At 39.8% G+C, this 22,251-nt stretch overlaps 1 protein-coding gene across 1 annotated transcript in view; it reads left to right on the top strand.

Annotated features, from left to right (window-relative positions):
• The window catches only part of NEK10 (NIMA related kinase 10), a 250,365-nt gene that overhangs the window by 214,614 nt on the left and 13,500 nt on the right, over nucleotides 1-22,251 (top strand). The window contains exon 34 of the mRNA XM_053600397.1: nucleotides 10,898-11,008. Coding sequence (XP_053456372.1) covers nucleotides 10,898-11,008 — 111 coding nt within the window. The remainder of the gene's footprint in view (nucleotides 1-10,897; nucleotides 11,009-22,251) is intronic.

The following is a 22,251-nucleotide window of genomic DNA, read 5'->3' as shown; positions in this document are numbered from 1 at the left end:
CATTTTTTCATATGTCTGAATGTCGCACGCCTGTCTTCTTCAGAGAAGTTTCTCTTCAAATCCCTTGCCCAGCCTGCGATGGGATCCCTTGTTCTATTCTGGCTAATGCGTTTGAGTTCTCTGTGGATTCTGGTTATTAAACCTTTGTCGGAGACATAACCTGCAAATATCTGCTCCCATTCTGAGGGCTGTTTGCTTGCTTTACTTACTGTGTTCTTGGCTGTGCAGAAGCTTTTTAGTTTAATCAAGTACCAGTAGTGTATTTTTGAAGCTGCTTCAATTGCCCAGGGGGTCCTCCTCATAAAATACTCGCCCCGACCGATTTCTTCAAGGGTTTTCCCTGCACTCTCCTCTAATATTTTTATAGTTTCATGTCTTAAGTTTAAATCATTGATCCACTGAGAGTCTATCTTAGTTAATGGTGAAAGGTGTGGGTCCAGTTTCAGTCTTCTACAGGTTGCCAGCCAGTTCACCCAGCACCATTTGTTAAATAGGGAATCTTTTCCCCACTGAATGTTTTTAATTGGCTTTTCAAAGATTAAATAATGGTAAGTAGCTGGATTCATCTCTTGGTTCTCTATTCTGTTCCAGACATCTACCTCTCTGTTTTTGTGCCAATACGATGCTGTTTTGATTACTATCGATTTGTAGTATAGTCTGAGGTCTGGTAGCGTAATTCCTCCTGCTTTGTTTTTATTTCTGAGTAATGTCTTGGCTATTCGAGGTTTTTTCTGATTCCATATAAAACGAAGTATTGTGTTTTCAAGATCTTTAAAGTACGACAGTGGAGCTTTAATAGGAATTGCATTGAAATTATATATTGCTTTGGGTAGTATGGTCATTTTAACAATGTTGATTCTTCCCAGCCATGAGCATGGTATGTTTTTCCATTTGTTAATATTTTCAGCTATTTCTTTACTTAGAGTTTCATAGTTCTCTTTATAGAGATCTTTCACGTCCTTTGTTAGATAAATTCCAAAATATTTCATCTTCTTTGGCACTACTGTGAATGGGATAGAGTCCTTAACTGTTTTTTCAACTTGACTGTTGTTGGTATATATAAAGGCTACCAATTTATGAATGTTGATTTTGTAACCTGAGATGCTGCTGTATTCCTTGATCACTTCTAAGAGTTTTGTAGTAGAGTCCCTAGTGTTTTCCAGATATACTATCATATCATCTGCGAAGAGTGAAAGTTTGATCTCTTCTGACCCTATATGGATACCCTTGATCGCCTTTTCTTCCCTAATTGCGGTGGCTAAAACTTCCATTACCATGTTAAAATGCAATGGAGACAATGGGCAGCCTTGTCTAGTTCCTGATCTGAGTGGAAATGATTCCAATTTAACTCCATTCAATATGATATTGGCTGTGGGTTGGCTGTAAATGGTCTCTATCAGTTTAGGAAATGTCCCTTCTATACCAGTTTTCTTAAGTGTTCTGATCATGAAGGGATGCTGGATATTATCAAAAGCTTTTTCTGCATCGATTGAGAGAATCATATGGTCTTTGTTTTTTAATTTGTTTATGTGCTGGATTACATTTATAGATTTACGTATATTGAACCAGCCTTGAGACCCTGGGATAAAACCAACTTGGTCATGATATATAATTGGTTTGATGTGTTGCTGGATTCTGTTAGGATCTTGTTGAATATTTTTGCATCTATATTCAATAGTGATATCGGTCTATAATTTTCTTTTCTTGTTGGGTCTTTTCCTGGTTTGGGGATCAGGGTGATGTTTGCTTCATAGAACGTGTTGGGTAGTCTTCCTTCTTTTTCTACATTTTGGAACAGGTTGAGTAACATAGGTACTAATTCCTCTTTAAAGGTTTGGTAGAATTCTGACGTGAAACCATCTGGTCCCGGGCTTTTCTTTTTAGGGAGGTTTTGTATAGTTGATGCTATTTCTGAACTTGATATGGGTCTGTTCAACATTTCCACTTGATTCTGGTTAAGTCTTGGAAGGTGGCGTGCTTCCAAGTATCGGTCAATTTCCTTCAGATTTTCATATTTCTGAGAATAAAGTTTCTTGTAATATTCATTAAGGATTTTTTGGATTTCTGATGAGTCTGTTGTTATTTCATCTTTGTTGTTTCTGGTTGATGATATTAGAGATTTTACTCTTTTTTTCCTGATTAGGTTGGCCAGAGGTTTATCTATTTTATTGACCTTTTCAAAAAATCAGCTTTTTGATTTATTGATCTGTTGTATTATTCTTTTGTTTTCAATTTCATTTAATTCTGCTCTAATTATGGTTATTTCTTTTCTTCTACTGGGTTTGGGGTTGGAATGTTCTTCCTTTTCCAGTTGCGTGAGATGTCCCATTAAGTTGTTAACTTCCTCTCTTTCCATTCTCTTGAGGAAGGCTTGCAGTGCTATAACTTTCCCTCTTAGAACTGCCTTTGCGGTGTCCCAGAAGTTCTGATAGTTCATGTCTTCATTGTCGTTTTGTTCAAAAAATTGGCGATTTCTTTCTTAATCTCATCTCTGACCCAGCTATCATTCAGCATAAGGTTATTTAACTTCCATGAGTATGCAGATTCCTGTTGTTACTCAGCTCAAGTTTTATTCCGTGGTGGTCCGAGAAGATGCATGGAATAATTTCTATTCCTTTAAATTTACTGAGGTTAAACTTGTGACCTAAGATGTGATAGATGTGATCGATTTTGGAGTAAGTTCCATGGGCTGCTGAAAAGTATGTGTATTCAGTTTTGTAGGGATGAAATGTTCTGTAGATGTCTGCTAAATCCAAATGTTGGATGGTTAGGTTTAAATCTAAGATTTCTTTGCTCAGCTTCTTGTTGGAGGATCGATCCAACACTGCCAAAGGAGTGTTGAAATCTCCGACTACTATGGAGCTGGAGGAAATCAAGTTGCTTATGTCTGTTAGAGTTTCTCTTATAAATTGAGGTGCATTCTGGTTGGGTGTAGATATTAATAATTGAGATCTCATCATATTGAGTATTACCCTTAAAAAATATGAAGTGACCATTCTTGTCCTTTCCTTACTTTTGTTGGTTTAAAGCCTATTGTATCTGCAAATAAAATTGCAACACTTGCTTTTTTCTGATTACCATTTGCCTGAAATATGGATGACCATCCTTTCACCCTGAGTCTGTATTTGTCTTTTAAGTTAAGATGTGACTCTTGTATGCAACAGATATCTGGCCTGAGTTTTTGTATCCAGTCAGCTAACCTATGCCTCTTTAGAGGACAGTTTAAGCCATTCACATTAATGGAGACTATTGATAAATCTGGTGAAATTTTGGGTATCGAGTTTTTCAAAAGTCCAGTGGGCATTTTTAATCCTTCACCAGTGTGGAAATTGGAGTTTGATCCGAAGTTTCTGAGTGAGTTTACTTTTGCAGTATAGGATTGGGTTGGTCATTATGGAGGATAGGTCTGAGAATATCCTGAATAGCTGGTTTGGTTATGGCAAATTTCTTCAACATATGAATGTCATTAAAGTATTTAATTTCTCCATCATAAATGAAACTCAGTTTAGCTGGATACAAGATCCGGGGTTGAAAGTTATTTTGCTTTAGGAGATTAAAAGTCGGTGACCACCCCCTTCTGGCTTGAAAAGTTTCAGCAGAGACATCTGCAGTCATTCTAATATTCTTCCCTTTGAGGGTAATGGTTTTCTTTCTCCTGGCAGCTTTGAAGATTTTCTCCTTCATATTAACTTTAGTGAAGTTAAATATGATATGCCTGGGGGATGTCTTATTGGGGTTGAGTCGTGCTGGGGTTCTGAAGCTCTCCGTTATCTGAATTTCAGAATCTATAGGTATGTCTGGAAAATTCTCTTTCATAATTTCATGCAGAAGGCCTCTGTGCCCAGCGAGGCCACTTCATCTCTTTCTGGATCTCCAATAATTCGGATATTTGCCTTCTTTGAATTATCCCAGAGCTCTCAGAGACAATGATCTGTTTTTGCTCTCTATTTCTCTTCCTCTTTAAGAGCTTGGGAGTGTTCAAAGGCTTTATCTTCAATGTCAGAAATCCTTTCTTCTGCTTGCTCCATTCTGTTGCTGAGGGATTCTACTGTATTTTTTCTATCTTTGAGGGCTGCAAATTCTTGCTTCAGTGTGTCTAAGTCTTTGGTGGTTTTGTCTTTAAATTCGTTAAATTCTTGAGACAACTTTTGAATTTCTCCTTGAATTCCTAATTCCACTTTGTTAGTCTTGTCTGCAATCCAAATTCTGAATTGGATTTCTGACATCTCAGCCAGTTGTTTATGAATAGGATCTTCAATTACATCTGCCATATTTTCCTTGGGGAGGTTGATCTATTCTGGTTATTCATGTTACCACAGTTTTTCCGCTGATTCCGCCCCATGGTTGTTTTACTCCCTTTGATTTTTTCCCCCCTGGGGCTTTGTCGAGGGCCTGTACAGTGTTGTGGCCTTGAGAAACTGGGGCCCTGTCTGGTGTGGTGGAGTTAAGTGGTTCTGTCTTTGTTTTCAGCTGGTTTCTTTTCCACCCTAGTGAAACAGATACTCTGGATTGAAGTCTCAGCTGTGGAGAAATATCAGCAATTAAGTCACCCAACCCTCCACTGGCAAACAATTGGAAAAGAAAAATTAAACCTTCCTACCAACATGCACCCAGGGCACCACCTGATTTGTCCTCAGGTGATTGGTTCAGTTCAAAAAGTCCAAATCAATTGTCTCAGTCTGCACCTTTCTCAGGTGAGAGAGTTTAAGAGGTCTTTGGGAACTGGATCACAGGGGTCTGGTGACTACTCTGGTGTGGCTTGCTCCAGTGCTGCATGCAATCAGGAGGAGCCACCCAGCCAATAGATCAGTCTGGGAAGGTTGCTGTCTCCTTCCCCACCTTGCACCATGTCACACCCAGTCACTGATAGCCCTGCAGTTGGCTGACCCAGTTGCCTGTAGTGAATCGGTACTCCAGGAGTTTGCACCTGCCTGAATCACAAGGAAGTCTGTCAGGCTGCTGCGCTTTGCCTCTCTCTAGCAGGAGGAGGTGAGGCCTGACAACGTCCGGTGCTTGATGAAGGTTTGGGGGGGTTTTCACTCAGGTCCAGTCCCAGCCCGATTAATGTTACTGACAGAACAGAACAGAACAACTCTGCGGTTCTCCTACAGAAGAGAAGCTGAATTGAGTTCCAAATCAGCTTGCCTTTGCTCTTGTATTGTCTATAGACTGACGATCCCCTGAGGGCCAGGTGCGTCTTAGGTTTAGTAAAGCTGACCTCTGGGTCAGCCCCGCCCTGGGAGTTTCCCTGGTTTGCAAGTTGGAGTTGCCTCAGGCAAACTCAGAGTCTCTGGTTGCCCAGGGAGACAGAGGGTGTGGCTTCAGAATATTCGGTAGTGAGCCGTATTACTAGCAAAAGAGGGCTGCTGTTTTACGGCTCATGCAACCGCTGCTCCAGTGTAGCTCCCTTCTGGCCAACCGTCCTCTCTCCGCTCCCATACCCCAGAGTCGGCACCCACCGGCTGCAGCCCAGCACTGTCTACACTCCTTGAGCAATCTCCCAAAAGTCTGGACCCCTGGGGAACAGGCCTCCAGAGCTTGGAGCGAGAGCAGAGGGGAGCGTGGGGAGCGCTGGGAGCCTGGGGTTGCGGGCAGAGAACACACAGCTTTATACAGTTTTATGCCTGGCCATATTGTCACCAAAAGACGCTGTCGCACTGTGCCTCAGGGAACTGCCACTCCGGTGTGGTCCCCTCTCCACCGACCAGGACTGGCCTCCAGACCTCAGTGTGAGTGAAGGGGAGCGCCGGGAGCTCAGAATTCCAGGTAGAGACTATATACAGTTTATACAGTTTTATGCCTGGCAGGAGGACACCGTGGCACCCTAGTAGGGGAGGTAGGTCCAGTTTTTAGAGGGTCTCTACCGTGGAGTGTAGTGGGAGGACCTTTGAACTCTGCCTGGTTCTTTGTGGGGCACTCTGAGCTGTTCTTATGGGGGAGGGGACTCCCGTCTGCTTGGTGATGGATTTTGTACCTTTTGTTTGTATCTTGTGGTCACAGCTCGCCTCAGAGGTGTTGACGTGCATTCTTCAACCTTCTCTCTTAGTGCAGCTCAAATCCACCAGGTTACTTGCTGAATTTTTGTCCTTTAACTCTCCTACTGGCCGGGAGCCTCTGTGGAAAGCTGGCTTCAGTCAGCCATCTTGTCTCCCCCGCCCCCCGCAATAAACATTTTAACGCAAATGTCCTTGTGGTAAAATGATTTTTTTTTCCCTCTAGGTAGATACTTAGTAATGGGATTGCAGGGCCAAATACTACTTTTAGTTCTTTGAGGACTTTTCATACTTCTTTCCAAAGAGGGTGCACTAGTTTACAATCCCACCAACAGTGTAAATGTTTTCTCTTTTCTCCACAGCAACATCAATGTCTGCAGCTTTGGGACTTTGTGATGTGGGCTAATCTTTCTGGGGTTAGGTGATATCTCAAGATGTTTTTGATTTGCATTTCTTTGATGTTTAGGGACAATGAACATTTTTTCATGTATTTGTAGGCCATTTGTCTATTTTCTTCAGAGAAGGATCCGTTTATGTCTCTTGCCCAGTAATAGATGGGGTCGTTTGCTCTTTTGTTGTTGATTAACTTGAGTTCTCTGTAGATTCTGGTTATTAGCCCTTTGTCATATCGGTAACATGCAATATCTTTTCCCATTTTGAAGGTTGTCTGCTTGCTTTAATTTTTGTATCCTTAGCTGTGCAGCTTTTAAGCTTAAGTCCTGCTTATTTATTTTTGTGTTTGCTGCAATTGCCAATAGAGTCTTCTTCATAAAATCTTCCCTCAGGTTGATATCATCAAAAGTTTCCCCCATGCTTTCTTCTAGATTTTTTACCATTTTGTGTCTTAGATTGAAATATTTTAACCACCGTTGACTCAATATTTTGTAAGTAGCAAGAGATGTGAATCCAGTTTCAGTCTTTTGCATGTGGTTATCCAGTTCTCTCAGAGCCATTTATTAAATAGGGATTCTTTTCCCCAGTACATGTTTTTGTTTGGTTTATCAAAGATCAGATAGAGATATGAGTCTAGTATCACTCTAGGTTCTCTTTTCTATTCCATAGATTTGCATCTCTATTTTTGTGCCAGTACCTACTGTTTTGATCACTGTGGACTTGTAATATAACCTGAAGTCTGGTAAAGTGATGCCTCCAGCTTTGCTGTTAGTTTTAAGAATTGCGTTGGCTTTGTGTGTTGTTTTCTGATTCCATACAAAGCAAAGAAGTTCTTTGAAGTATGATGTTTACTGGAGATTTCATTGAGTCTGTAGATTGCTTTGGGTAGTATAGACATTTTGACAATGTTGATCCTTTCCAGCCAAGAGCATGATACATTCTTCCATTTGTTGATGTCCTCTGCAATTTCTTTTCTCAGGATTTTGTAATACTCTGTATAGATCTTTCACATCCTTTGTTGGATATATTCCCAAGTATTTCATTTTATTTGAAGCTACCATGAAGGGTATTGTGTCCTTGATTTGATTCTTATCTTGATTGTTATTGTCATATATGAAGGCTACTGATTTATGAACATTGACTTTATAGCCCAAGACATTACTGTATTTCTTAATCACTTCCAGGAGACTTGTGGTTGAGTTTCTGGGGTTTTCTAAGCATAAGATCATGTCATCAGCAAAGAGAGAGAGTTTTACCTCCTCTGACCCCATTTGGTTACCCTTGATATCCTTCCCTTGCCTGATTGCATTGGCTAGTAGTTCCAGCCTATGTTTAATAGTAGTGGTGATAGTGGGCCTCCCATACCTGATTCCAGTTCTAAGTGAAAAAACTTTGTTTTACTCCATTCAGTATGATATTGGCTGTGGGTTTGTCATAGATGGCTTCTATCAGTTTAAGAAATGTCCCATCTGTGCCTAATTTCTTATGTGTTCTTATCAGAGAAGAATGCTGAATTTTGTAGAATGCTTTTTCTTCATCTATTGAGAGGATCACATGGTTTTTGTTTTTGCTTATATTTATGTGGTGAATTACATTTTTGGATTTGCATATGTTAACCCAGTCTTGCATCCCTGGAATAAAGCCTACTTGATCATGATGTAATTTTTTTTTTAAAGTTTAGCTGTATTCTATTTGCTAGGATCTTACTGAGTATTTTTGCATTAGTATTCATTATTGAGATGGGTCTGTAGTTTTCCTTCTTTGTTGAGTCTTTTCCTAGTTTTGGTATCAGGGTGCTGTTTGCTTCATAGAACATGTTGGAGAGCCAGGTATGCATCTTAAATTGACTACATGTTAACTTACTCTAGTGAATTTTTTTTTTTTTTTGAGAGTCTTACTGTTGCCCTTGGAAGAGTGCCATGGCGTCACAGCCCACAGAAACCTCCAACTCTTGGGCTGAAGTGACTCTTTTGCCTCAGCCTCCCAAGTAGCTGGGACTACAGGTGCCTGCCACAATGCCTAGCTATTTTTTGTTGCAGTTGTCATTGTCGTTTAGCTGTCCAGAGCTGGGCTCAAACCTGCCAGCCTCTGGCTGGCACTGTAACCACTGTGCTATGGGCACCAAGCCTACTCTAGTGAATTTTTATAAGGATTAACTCAGGCCATCAGGAACAATAAAAGCAATTCTAAGTTAACTATACATTTATCAATGTAGATGAATAGCAAGCTTTTGCAGAGTGTCTGAATTAATAATTTGAGACTGGTAGTTGCTAAAGCTGGGCTAAATCCCCTTTGAAGGGACCTAAGAGCCCACTGGTGTTTTACATTTTCAAGTTTGCTATAGCAGAGGCTTACTGCTTTTTCCTTTGACAGCCTTGCAATCTGCTGGGCATCAACTAGGCAGTCCTGGGCCAACACTGTCCTCTGGTGTTTGATTTGGGCAAGTGTTGACGTATGACACATAACAATAGGAAATTATCAAATCCTGTGTCTCTTCCGGCACTTTTCTGGTCCCTGGTCCCCTCCTCATCCTCCAATCAATCTCCTGGCCAGGAAAGTATGCGCATGCACCTCCCGTTTCTACTCCAGGTTAAATTAATTTCCCCTAGGTGTGTTCTTTCATGCACACACCTACATCATCTATATCATTTCACTTCTCATCTGTCTTCCAACTGTGTGTATTTGCCCCTTAATAATGCTGAGAAATCTCTTTCTGCCTGCTTCTACTCCCCCACTCCTTCGTTCTCTCCTCCACATCTCTTGATTTCTTCCTTTAATTTGTGAAAAGACAAAAAGAATTATAACTATTTGCTGGAGGCAGAAGAAGGAATCACATCTGGAGCAAGGTAAAAGAAAGCTATAATATTAACATCAGAAGACATCAATAGACTCAGTACTGCAACCTCAGCCCTACAGAACCTTTCACAGTATACTAAAGGTCTTTAGTATCTCCAGAACAGTATTATTGCTCCCCCTTTAAGCCTTCTGCACTAGGATTAAATATGCATTTTAAAAACATTTTTTGATTGTACTGTTTTTCTGTTTTATATGATTATAGTACTTCCATAAAGGTGGTTATGGAAGCAGTTTCTTTGTTTGTTTTGGGGTTTATTTGTTTTTTCTGGCTATACAATCAGCTGCTGTAGCCCCTACAGACTCTATTCTGGCTATACCATTACCTTTTTATATCCCCCTCTTTGGTGAAACATAAATGAAGAGATACACCTTGTATCATCAGGATAAGGTAAGTTACACTGCACTCACAGATATAAGCTGAATCCCTTGGCTTGAGACAGAAGAGGTTTATTTCTCAGTCAGTTAAAGCTGGGTTGGTCAGGTGATCCTGCTAGGTCCATTTGGGATGTTCCCTGACAACACCCCTGTTGTATCTGGGCCATGCCAGATGGGTGGACCCACACTCCTTGTGGTAGGGGAGGACAGAAATGGAGGAAACATACCGATTTTGAGTCGGCTTATCCTCCCAGTGGTCCAGGTCATTTTTATTGGTGAAAAGTAGTCCCACGGCACTGACTCAAACTAGAAGGGAGCCTGGAAAATGGAGCAGGAGTGGGGTAATCATTGTCTGACACATTCCTCTTTCTTTTTGTCTGAGCTCTGATGATATTTTTATTTATTTTGAGAGCTCCTCCTACTGCATTTCCCTTCCCACTTAGCCATCTTTTTTCTTTCTGGTTCCTCTTTCTCTCCTTTCAATTTCTTGCCATAATTTAAACAAAAGCAGACATTATTTTAACCCTGAGACCCTTGTAATTCTGATCTTGTTTCTTCCAAACTTTACTTCATCTCTCTGTGCTTTTCAAAACTTTTGATTTTCTTGTATAGAGCCAACCTGCAAAACATTACAAATGATCATTTTTTAAAAAAATCCTCATTTTAATCTAATTAACATATTTTCTAAGATTTACACACTTATTAAATCCACCTCATCCTAATATATACTAATCCATTTTCCTTTTCTTATGGATAAAATTGGTCTCTAAAATCTGACCTCTCTCTTCCACTGGAATTTTAGGAGCATTCACAAGCAGTCATCTGACTACATGCTAATGTGGATATGTGTAGCCCGGTCCGAAATATCAGATTCTTCAGGACCAGAGCCATGGCTGGGGTGTTTAGCATGATTCTAGGCATGCCCTAAGTACCTAAAACATCTAGTAAAGTGCACCCTTCTCTGTCAAGGCTGCTCATTATAAAATTCAATATATGCGTGTGCAATTAATAAATCATTTACTTGGGTGAAAAATAATATCGATAAGTAAAAGAACAAAAGATAGAACAGCCCTTTGAAAGAGAGCAGAATAATATATTTTATTCCTTCTGTGTCACAGGGTAAAAAACTAGAGCATGTAATCCTGCTATTTTCAGTAAAATTTAAATTCTTACTTAGTCTTGTTGAGGGAATATTATTACATTGACAGTAAATGCTGTGGGTAGTCAGATGTGCAGTGTTCACAATTTGTTTATAATGATTGTTTTCTCATTTTATGCAGCTTCCTCCAGCTCTGCACCACAATTTGAAAAGAAGGATAATAGAGAGATTCAAGAAATCCCTCTTCAGCCATCAGAGTAACCCTTGTAATTTGAAATCTGAAATTAAAAAGGTATGATAGTCTATATATGGAATGAGTTTTTTCCTAAAAACACAAGAGTTACATTTTGTACCTCCTTTACCTTGTAGTTGAAGCTCTTTTCCCTATAAAAGGTTATTATCACTGCTTAAGATACTACATTGAAGCAATGCCTTTGCCTCGAATTTTCTTACCTTTATTTCTGTGGCTTTTATTCTCAGATGACTAACAGAAAATGCTTTTGGTTTTATTGTATTGTTTGCTAAGAATAAATGTTATTACATATCTTTAATTTTCAATGGGTATATTTTAGCTTCTTTTGGTTCTATTTCAATATTTTATTAGAATGAGTTTTCACAAGCCCCTAAAGTAGTGTTGCCAATTTGAAGAATTCATTAACGATGAAGTCATGATTTTTATCAGGCATGAGGGTTGCTGGAACTATTCCTAGGGTTCTGTCCATGGGGTGGGGAACCGAGGGCTTAAGACCACATGTGGCCCTCCAGATTCCCAAGCGCAGCCCCTCAACCAAATCCAAACCTCACAGAACAAAGCCCTTTATTAAAAGGATTTGTTCTATAAAATTTAGATTCAATCAAAAGACCATACTCAAGAGTCCAGAAGGCTACACGTGGCCCCACGGGTATAGGTTCCCCTCCCTGAAAAGGTTAACAAAATTTGGTGATGGGAAATCCCTTTGTCCTGGCTGATAGCCTGTTTAGTACAGCCCCTGGAAGTGGCCCAAAGCTCCCCATTCTCCTGTTCCTGAAAAGCCCAAGGTACAAGCAGTCGGGCCCAGTGGGGAAAAGATGCTTGCTTGGTACCACTTCTATTTCATATTTTTTAAAAAGTTTCATCATATACTTAAACCACAGTCTAGCCATGATGCCAGTGAACTTTTCCTTTTTGTCTTCAATGAATACAATCTTAAGCATAAACTGACTCATTGTTTAGGGGATATGATAGGCTCTTTTATAAAAAATGCAAACAATATGTGTTGGCTTTGTTGTCTTTTGTCAGTGGGGGCGGCGTATATACACAAAAAAGGAGATGAAGGAATAAAAGTCACAGCTGCAGATAATCAAAACATAAACCCTACTTTACCAGAGATTAGAGAGCAAGATTTATTTCATGGCACGTGTTGGCAAATAAGGCCAAGAAACAAAGTCTAGAGGGGATAAAAACAGAAGGGGAGAAGACCTCAGACATGTATCAGCTAGTTATATACTATCTCATGAATACTAGTAAATATTATTAAAAGCAGAAACTCAAATCTCCCATGAAAAGATTACATGTTGCTTGGGTTTTATATTCGCACTAAGGTGACATTCAGAATAATCTAGCTTGTCACAAATTTCTTTGAACAGATATCCTGGTTTTATAAGATGAAAGCATCTGCTGCCAATGGTCTGATGCACAAAGGTGGCTTCAACTCTCCCCTGTTTGGTGGTTTTCCATCAGCGCATATCCTTAAAGTGAATCATCTTCTCTTTTATTACTTAGGGTTCAGTTCTGTATCTCTTGCTCACTGTTAGAATTTTTCTCCTCCCTTGGTAGAATTCTTTTGCCAAACTCTCCCACTCTGTCCCTTGTCTGCCTTCATCGGGGCTGTGGCGACATCTCATCAAGCTCCTACCGTTTGCTCCTCTTGGTCTGGGAAAATAAAAACAGACATTGATGGGCTGGGAGAGGGTGTTTGGCAAAGACAGGTGAGGGAATTCAAGCATCCTTTTTTTCCAACTTGGTTAAGATGCAGCTTAAACTCTTCTATGAAAAATGCCACGGTCCTCTTCTCTGATATTATAACTTTAGGGTGGTCTGAGGACATCTGTTGAGGACACTTCAGTAAGGAAAAGCTGTATATGTTATTTTAGGGCCTAAAGTTTGGAAAGTGGGACACTTGGCACCAGGGCTCAGCTCATGATCGACAGAGGCACAGTCCCATTCTTCCATCCACTGCCCCCAGCTTGAGCCATCTCCCTCTGAAGCTGGTTCATACCCTCCTGGTCAGGAAGGCAGGTCTTCCCTCCTGTGTGCTGAAGAAATATTCAGCTTGGGATATTAATGCTTCCTTTTCTTTACCACTGAACTAAGAAGCCAGCTTCTCCGAAAAACACCTCCCTTAATTTTCCCTATCCAGAATTAATCATACCCTTCTCTGTACTTCAATCACTTTTTTGCTCATATTGTTGTGTTTTAAATAGCTTTTTATCTACCTTGCATTACAGTTTGCCCCAAAGTGCATCTTATTCATTTTTAACTTCCCAGGGTCTTGCACAGTGCCTGGTATATGGTATATTTGTTAATATATAATTATTGGGTAGAGCCTATATTCTACATTAATATATATTCTGTATATATAAAAATATATTTTCTATTTTTCTATTCTTTATTTGTATATATTGATATAATATATTCATTATATATTTCTGTATCAATATAGAAAGAAGCTCTCCTGCCCCCATTTAAATCTAAATGAGAAGAGTTTGTGATCTCTGCTTTTTCCCTCTTTCTAGTATAGTCTTTTGCTGGCAATAATTTTGTTCTGAAATGAGTTTTTCATCCTCTGAACAGTCATAGAGGAGCGACCAATTAGCCTTTGACTGACAGAGTCACCCCATACCAGGGCCAAGCAGTAAGTGGTGACAGCACATAAAAAGCACTTTTCACATTTCTTTCTGAAACTTCTCCTGAAATCCATGAACCCCATGTCCCCAGTTTGAAGGAGCCATTATGGGCTGATTATGTCTACTTATTAATGGCCTAAGACCTAGCAGGGCATACACATGATTCAGAAAATGAGAAAGCTCTTTTCTATGAAATTAAGTTCTTTATTTATAGCTCACCTAAGGTGTTCTTCAGTCCAGTCTACTCAATCTTGGCTAGAATTGTGAGGGGAATAAAGCAAGTGAGTAATTGCAGAAAACTAGTATTTTCAGCATGGGAGAAAGGAGAAATAGAAGTAAGACAGAAGAGATCAACTCAAATTAGAATTGCAAGTATCAGTATGAATGAGTATGAATTAATGATAAATCTCATCCATTAAAAAAATACACATTTCCTAATATTTCACTAAAATAGTCTAGAAACTAATCAGCAGCAATGAGCTTCCCTACCTACGACTCCTTGGAGAAACAGCTGATTGCAGCCCTAGAGCAGTAACTGTACAAGATTAGACTCAGATATCCTGACAAAACAGATGGCATGGCAAGGATGCTATCAGGACTACTGAGGGCATATTAAAAGTTCTCAGGAGCCAACTGGAAGAGGCTCCCACTGGTGGTCGCTTGGAGTAATTGGAGCATCCATAAGAATAATAACCATAGTGGATTGAAAGCATAATGTTTAAATCCCAGAGTCCATAATGATACTAAAGAAAAAGGAAAAATCCCTCGCCAGTTACTATTGGAGAATGCTAAGCAACCAACTTATTATTTTGTAAACTGTTTACAAAAGAAAGAATGAAACATTTATTTTGCCTTTCTCTCGTGAATTCTAATTCATGGTAACTAAATCATTGATGAGGAGCAGTTTTCATTAGAAGTATTTCATTTAGTTAATAAGTGCCAATAAAGAATAGTGTTGTCATTTGGCAGTTGCTAATGAAATAATAGATCTAGACATAGTCACTAGTGGCTGATAATATCATAGATGGAAGGAAAACCAGACATTGTGAGCACCCTGATACAGCTGGGCAGCACTGTCTCTGAAGTACTCTTACTCAATGCATGAAGCCACATCTGGTCAAGACTCTAGATTAGAAGTCAGCAAAGTATAGTCCTTGGGCCAGTCTGTCGTGCTGCCTGTTTTTGTAAATAAAGTTTCTTTGAGACACAGCCATATACATTCACTCAAATGTTGTCTATGGGTGCTTTGGGGTTGTAGGCAAAGTTGAGTTGCTGTGACAGAGACCCTACGGCCCGCAAAGCCAAAAATATTTACTTTAAAGAAAAAGTTTGCCAATCCCTGCTCTAGATCTGTCATCTGCAGGAAATAAGGGGACAAGAGAACATGTTAAATGACACCATAGGCATAATCAGCAAAATTCAGGCAGGAAGATTCTATCAGAAAGTGATCTGTTTTCCTCAATAAATTAATTCCTAGGGGAGAGGAGAAAGGGAGAGAAAAAGAGAGGGGAGGAGAGGGCTTGCATATAGCAATAATAAAGATTATTATTAAAGATAGCCTCAAATAAACATTAAAACGTCTTAGGGAAAATAGTAACCCTTTGCAATGTGTGGACTTATTTTTTCCTGACACAGATGAAGGAACTCTAGAAAATGTTTAAAATATATATAAACCAATCAAGAAAATTTAAACATTGAATATATACTTGTTTTAAAGTCATACATCACATCACGATGTTTTAGTCAACTACTGACCATATATATGACAGTTGTCCCATAAGATTGTATTGATAATACCTTTTCTATGTTCAAATATGTGTAGATACACAAATATCACTATGTTACAGTTGCCTAAGGTGTTTAGCACAGTAACATGCTGTACAGGTTTGCAGCTTAGGAGCAATAGGCTGTATGCCCTAGGTGTGTAGTAGGCTATGCTATCTACATTTGTGTAAGGACATGCTGTGGTCTTTGCACAGTAACAAAATCACCTAATGACACATTTCCTAGAACATATGCCTGTTGTTAAGTGATGTACTACTCTATTAAGGAATCAATAACTTCTTTTAGGTGGAATAATCACATTGTTCTGTTTTTTAAAAAAGAACTCCATCTTTTATAAAGAGCTATGTTGAAATACCACAGATGGCATAATATGTTACACAGGATTTGCTTTTCAATTTCTGGGAGTCAGATGAGGTAGGAAGAGAAGTGGAGGAAATTGGCCATAAGAACATGAAGTCCACTGCATTTTTCTCTCTACTTTTGCAAATGTTTGAAATTTTGTATAATAAAAAGAGTTGTGGGTTTTTATTTGTTGTCTGGTATGGTTAGTATTGATGCTAGCCTCCTCCCAGACCAATGACTGGGCATTAACACCTTGAATACAACTCTCCTGGTGAAGCTACCACTCAGAATTGTACAGATTAATTCTGTCCAAGAACACCTGGATGGAGGGACCGACTGGACAGTGACCCCTGGGGGAAAGGAGTGGCTTTCTAATTTGCACTAAGGCTCAGTATGGGCTATACAGATTATACAGAGCTGGGAGTCAGTGCCTTGTAAGTTACAAATGTCATTCAGACCAAGGATTAAAACAAAAGAATCTAGACCCAGGTGGGAATAGGAGAAGCTGGCTATTTAAGCATGTGGCTATGCCCAGGAATCCGCAACTATTGTTGCACATTAGAATTACCTGGAGTTTTTGAACATCTTGATGCTCAGACCACATACCATATCAATCAGTCCTTGGGGATTGGGTTCCCAGGGGGTGGCACTTTAGGAGTTGGATCCCAGTGCCAGGTTTCTGTTGTTGTTGTTGTTTTTGAGACAGAGTCTCACTACATCGCCCTCAGTAGAGTACCATGGCATCACAGCACACAGCAACCTCAAACTCTTGGGCTTAAGCAACTCTCTTGCCTCAGCCTCCCGAGTAGCTGGGACTACAGGCACCCACTACAATGCCCAGCTATTTTTTTGTTACAGTTGTCATTGTTGTTTAGCAGGCCTGGGCCTGGCTTGAACCCACCAGTTTCGGTGTATGTGGCCAGCACCCTAGTCACTGAGCTACGGGCACTGAGCCCACTGTTGTCATTTTTTAAAAGCTCCCAGGTGATTCTAATATGCAGCCAAAGCTGAGAATTAGTGGCCTGGCAGGACCAGTGTTTCTCACATTTTATTGTGCACATCAATGATTAAGTAGGTCTGGGGAAGGGTGGAGATTGGGCTTGTCCAACCATCCACCAGATGACAGCTGCTGCTGTTGGCCAGATGCACAGTTCACGTAGCAGGGATACAGAATATATCATCTGCCCACTGTGAATTTAGTCTGTATCCAACAGACTTGAGACTTATTAGAAAGACATGTTGTCTAGTAGGCCACAGTATTTGTCCAAGATAAAATCTATATTTCTACCCAGCTCCTGTATGTTGCCTGATGCTGCCATTCTATGGACCGCACTTTGAGTAAGAAAGCTATCTCCCCTGTGTTATGGGATAGATTATTTGAAATTACTTTCTTGCACCACTTTAATGCTGATCAGCAAAGTCAAGTTTATCTTAGGTAACATCCGTCAGTCTCTTCAATTCCTACTTCCAGGTTTCCAGCTCTTTCCCATGCAGGCAGATTGCTCAGCTCTTTGGACTTTAATAATCATCCCTTATATTTGTTTAGCCCTCCTCAGGGCCCCACAGAGGCATCGTAAATCAGCAGGGCCCAGCAGCGACACACCTTGACCAAGTTGAGAAGCTGCTATAGCAGGGCTCTCCTGCCCAGCTGGGTCAAGCCACCATTTCCTCTTTTCCTTGACATCCCTTCCATGTTGAGTCATGGTTCTGGAAGGATAAGTCCCTGGTTATAATTAACATAGAACTGTGGTTTTCCAGCCTTCTTTTAATTTTGGCATTTTCTGTTAGCAACACAGTCCTCGCTGCTAACATCACTGCTTCAGGGCTACCTTTGGCAGAAGTGAGGATGAGGGTGAGGTGTGCGTCCCTGGGGCATAGAGAGTCTGGTGGAGCTGAAGCGGACCGTGGGTGTGGTAGGAAAACAGCAAGTGTGAATTCTGAACAGTTCTCTTAACAAAGAGGCTCAGAAAAAGCTAATAAAAAAAAAAAACTACTAGAAAGGAGCTGTAGGTTAGAAAAGATGAAAAATTAGGCAGTATGTTTTATAATGGTGCAGTTCAGTCAAAGCGGACAAGGAAAATCTAAAGGGAATGAGATCAGAGGACCAATCAATGCAGTGTGGTGGAATGTATTAAAAATGTTTGCACTTCTGGCACCAAATTTTATTTTATGTTCGGCTCAATTTCCTCAGAGTTCTGTCTCAATTGTTTAGATTCCAAATACTTTGTGCGATTGTTCTACAGCAAAGATAACCCTATTTTATGATTTAAAAAACAAGATGTAGTTTAGGGAATGTAATAAAAATTACAGGCGCAGTTTCTCATTGTTTTCTTCTGTTTAGGTTTTGTATGAAAACTACTCTATTCTCAAGTGACCAACTAAGTGGTAATTTTGCTTAGTACTTGCTCAAAATCTGTGGGGATTTTTTCTTGGGGGGGGGGGAGCAGTAACAGTGCTATAGTTTGTAATCCTTAATACATATACTTGATTTGTCCAGTTCGAAAGGGGGGAAAATCATTTGCTCTACAGAACTGTAGATGTTTATTTACAGCAGGAGAGCCCCTGAGGTCAGTTCTGAAAGAGGGTCTTACACATTCTTTCAAATGGTTTGTATGGTCAAAATAGAGGTACACCTCTAAGCTGAACGCTCATGAGGAAGAGAGGGCTCACACAATACTGCTATTGGACTGCTGAGCCACCTCCTGGCTGCATCCTGTCATTGGGGCTGCTGCTTTAAGGAGGTTCTGTTGTATCCTCCGTACGTCCTCACACTGGATGAGCAGTTACCCTGCTACTGACATGTCCAGACTCACCGCCTTCTCCTCCCTTCCTGGGTCCGCATTGGTTTCCCTGGAAGCACATTTTCCTTTTGCCCAGTCGTACACCTCGCAATTGCTTTCAGCTGTTTCACTTTGTTTCCTGTACTCCTCAGTCTTTAAAACCCAGGAGTCTTTGCAGAGGAGGAGATTTTGACCTTTGATATTGGACAGCACTGGGTTCTAGCTGCCCTGGTTCTGCCACTAAATAGCTGTGCTTCCTGCGCAAATTACTCTCATTCTTAGTTCCCTGTCTGTAAAGTGGAGCTGTAAGGGACAAAAAAGGTTTGCTAAAAAATGCGTATCTTGAAACAGAACTGTAAAAAACATTCTGGGAAGTTCTTGGTAGAAATAAATGTATCTGTAGTTTTTAATTAGACAGGTGAGCACACACACACATACACACTTAGGATAGTTGTGAGCACCAAATCTAATATCTAATGTGTCTAGAATGCTGTGAGTACTCAACAAATGGCACCAGGCCCCACTGTTGTCATTAAGTAAGAATATTCCATCTCCCATACCCGTTCCTTCCTTTGGGTATCGCCTAGTCTCAGCTCTTGGCCCTTCTTTCTTGCATTAGTGCCACGCCTTCTTGGCTAATCTTCGTGTTATCTAAACTATTTTGCCAGGCTAACAGTTTTTAAACATATGGGTTTTTTTTTCTTTATTAACATACTAAAGAACTGTTAGTAGATTCCAGTTTCCTCATTCCATGAACTCTGGGGTCCAGCTTTCTAGGCCTGTGTTTGCGGGAGCCGCCTCCTCAGGCTGTCTGCATTCACCCTGCTGGCCCCAGCCCCACTCAGACCATTCCATACACTGCATCTAGGACAAACCTTTCCAAACAGAGCGTATGTCACACACACGTATACCACAGGCACCACACACATGATAGAAAACACTTCAAGGGACTCAGTATAATGTGCCCATGGTATTCACGGTACTGTCTGGTGCAGCCCCACCCATCTCTCTCCCCTTACGTCGTATCTCTCTGGCCCCTTGCTGTCTCCACACTAGCCAAGACGCCCTTTCTAAACTTTATCTGCTATGTTGCTTTCCTCACAGTCTCGTACGTGGCTTTTCCTCTGCCTGTAATGTTCTTCCTATCCTATCCTTTCCTCATTCTTAATCATCGTTTCAGCTCCCGGTATAAATAACGCTTTCTTAGGGAAGACTTTTCTGAATAAATTAAAGTTGTTACCTCCTAAAAAGCCTCAGACCTATCCTTCGATACATGTAGCATATTTAGCACATTTTACAGGAACCGAGATGGATACTTCGCAGACTTATTTCTTCCCAAGTAGGGAGCAAGCACCAAGACTATAAATTTTAACCATAGTTGCTTTTTTTTTTTTAATTCTTTGGAATTAAAAGAAGGCTTGGCACACAATAGTTGCTTTTTAAAAAGTTCTAAATTAGTGAATGATTTTTGTTTTCCTTTCTTCATCCTGAATCTCATAACTCCAGAACATAGACTCAAAGATCCCTTTCATTATTCTGCCATTAATATGCAACCCTTAGCCAAGTCCCCCACACCTGGAGTGCCTGTTTTTGCCTCCTCTGATCCATCTACCTCTGTCAATCAAGGTTCCAGTGTTTCTTCTATAGAGTCCCTGAAAGCCGGGCTAGTCTTCTTGAAGCGCCCTTCTTTTTGTATGTTTAGAACTCACCACTTAATTTTATACGTGGTGATTGATGACAGCATCCTATTGTTTTACCTAAGTAGCCTGTTTGCTTTCTCAGGTTTGCAAGTCTGACAGAAGCCAGATCAGTTCTGTGTCCTGCTTAGACCATAAAGCATGCTATCTAATATATTGTAAGGGACAAAAAAAATGTTTGCTAAAAAATGTATGTCTTGAAACTGAGTTGCAAAAAACATTCTGGGAAGTTCTTGGTAGAAATAAATGTATCTGGGATGCAGATTCAAAACTAATGAATTTTAGTCCTTTCACCCATGGGCCCATCTCTCCAAAAAGTTGGAGTCTTAAGCTAGAGGACAGTCCTACTGTGACATGGGCAGTGAAAACCTCAAAAAACTACTCTTTTCAAGGTTTGCAATCAGTGAAGAGGACTTGTCCTCGTCATCTTAAAATGGCTATCTTGACTTCTCCCGGTCAAAATTCTCATACTTTTCTTTGAGGCTTTTAACATCTGCCTGTCTCTGAAATCTTTCAGATTCCAACTTATATACTTAATAATTAAATTGATTAAGCTTTTTATAATTAGGATGAACATTTCAGACAGCCAACTTACACCTATGTAAAAGCATATGAAAAATTCCCATCTGAAGTCTTTTGAAAGATAATACCAGCAAATAATTTTCAGCATCATAAGACATATTAAAAATCTTGGGTGGAGCTACCTACTAGCAGGAATATGAGCCATACAGATGCTTCGGGTTACCTCCATGGCACCCTACCATTATTGCCCATCTGACTATCAGATCCTCTGGCATTACAGTACCTTACAGTCTTGTCATGTTACAGGTGGGTTATTAATTTTACCAGTTGTCATTGAAGTAAGTAAAACAAATTTTCAAGAATAAAAGGAAACAGAACCATATATTTTGTTATCAAAGTGTAAGTAAGTGTATGGCAACATGGAGTCTGAAAAACATAAATGATCCAAAGTACACTCATGGGCAAAGTAATTTTCAATTGCAAATATAAAATATTTTAAGGTATAAGTGCATAATGTGCACATTGAGGTACATGTCCAGCTCCATGAACTATTACAAACGTATATTCACTCTTAGACAACCACTCACCTCAATGTATAGAACATTTCTACCCCTGCAGAAGGCTCCCTTGTTCCCAAACCTCACTGTCTGCCACTATGTAATTAGCTTGATTTTCTACCACCGTTGGTTAGTTTTGTCTCATTATGAAAGTGTATATAAGTGAACTCATTCTTTTGTTTCTGGCCTCTTTTGTTAACATTCATTCATGTTGCTGTGAGGATTCGTGGTGTGTTCTTTTTCACTGCTTTACAGAATTCCATTGGTTGAGCACTCTATGATTTATCTTTCCATTCTTCTGTCCATGGGCATCTGGGTTTTTCCAGTTTCTAGTTATTATGAATAAAAGTGCTATGAACATTCTCATATGTGTCTTTTGATGAACATATATACTTATTTCTCTCATGTTAATCCTTAAGAGTGAGACTGCTGGGTCTTAGGGTAAGCATATGTTATTTAATTATAGTATATACTGCCAAACAATTTTATATGAATCCAAGGTAACTGCTAATGCATAGTACAAATTGTCCTATTTGTTTATGGCTTATTAATATGAATTGACACTTTAAAAGTATATTATTAATATGTTAACTTGGGCACTAAAATGTAGCCAGGCCAAGTGATGGTTGCAATTAAAGGTGAAAAGATGTTGAAAAACATTTATAGCCTAAAATTTCATTTTTAAAATTCAGCTTTATAGGCAGCCATTAAACAATTGGAGCATTAATAAATGCTATAATTTGGTGAATTACTCTTTCCTTCAGAGGGTTGAGAATTAATATTTAGAGAATAAAATTAACTAATAATAACTTAGAAAAATGTATTAGGAAATTTGTTTGCCTCAGTCAAACAAGAAGCCATTATTGAAAACAGACACATGAAACGAGATGGTGATTTGGGCTAAACAGTTTGTTGAATAATTGGAGTTTATTCCTCCTACATCTGACAAAAATAACATCTTGATGT

This window comes from Nycticebus coucang, chromosome 8 (assembly GCF_027406575.1).
Source record: "Nycticebus coucang isolate mNycCou1 chromosome 8, mNycCou1.pri, whole genome shotgun sequence".
NCBI classification, from domain to species: domain Eukaryota; kingdom Metazoa; phylum Chordata; class Mammalia; order Primates; family Lorisidae; genus Nycticebus; species Nycticebus coucang.
The sequence above is the reverse complement of the archived record's forward strand: the minus strand, read 5'-3'. Positions and strand labels throughout refer to the sequence as shown.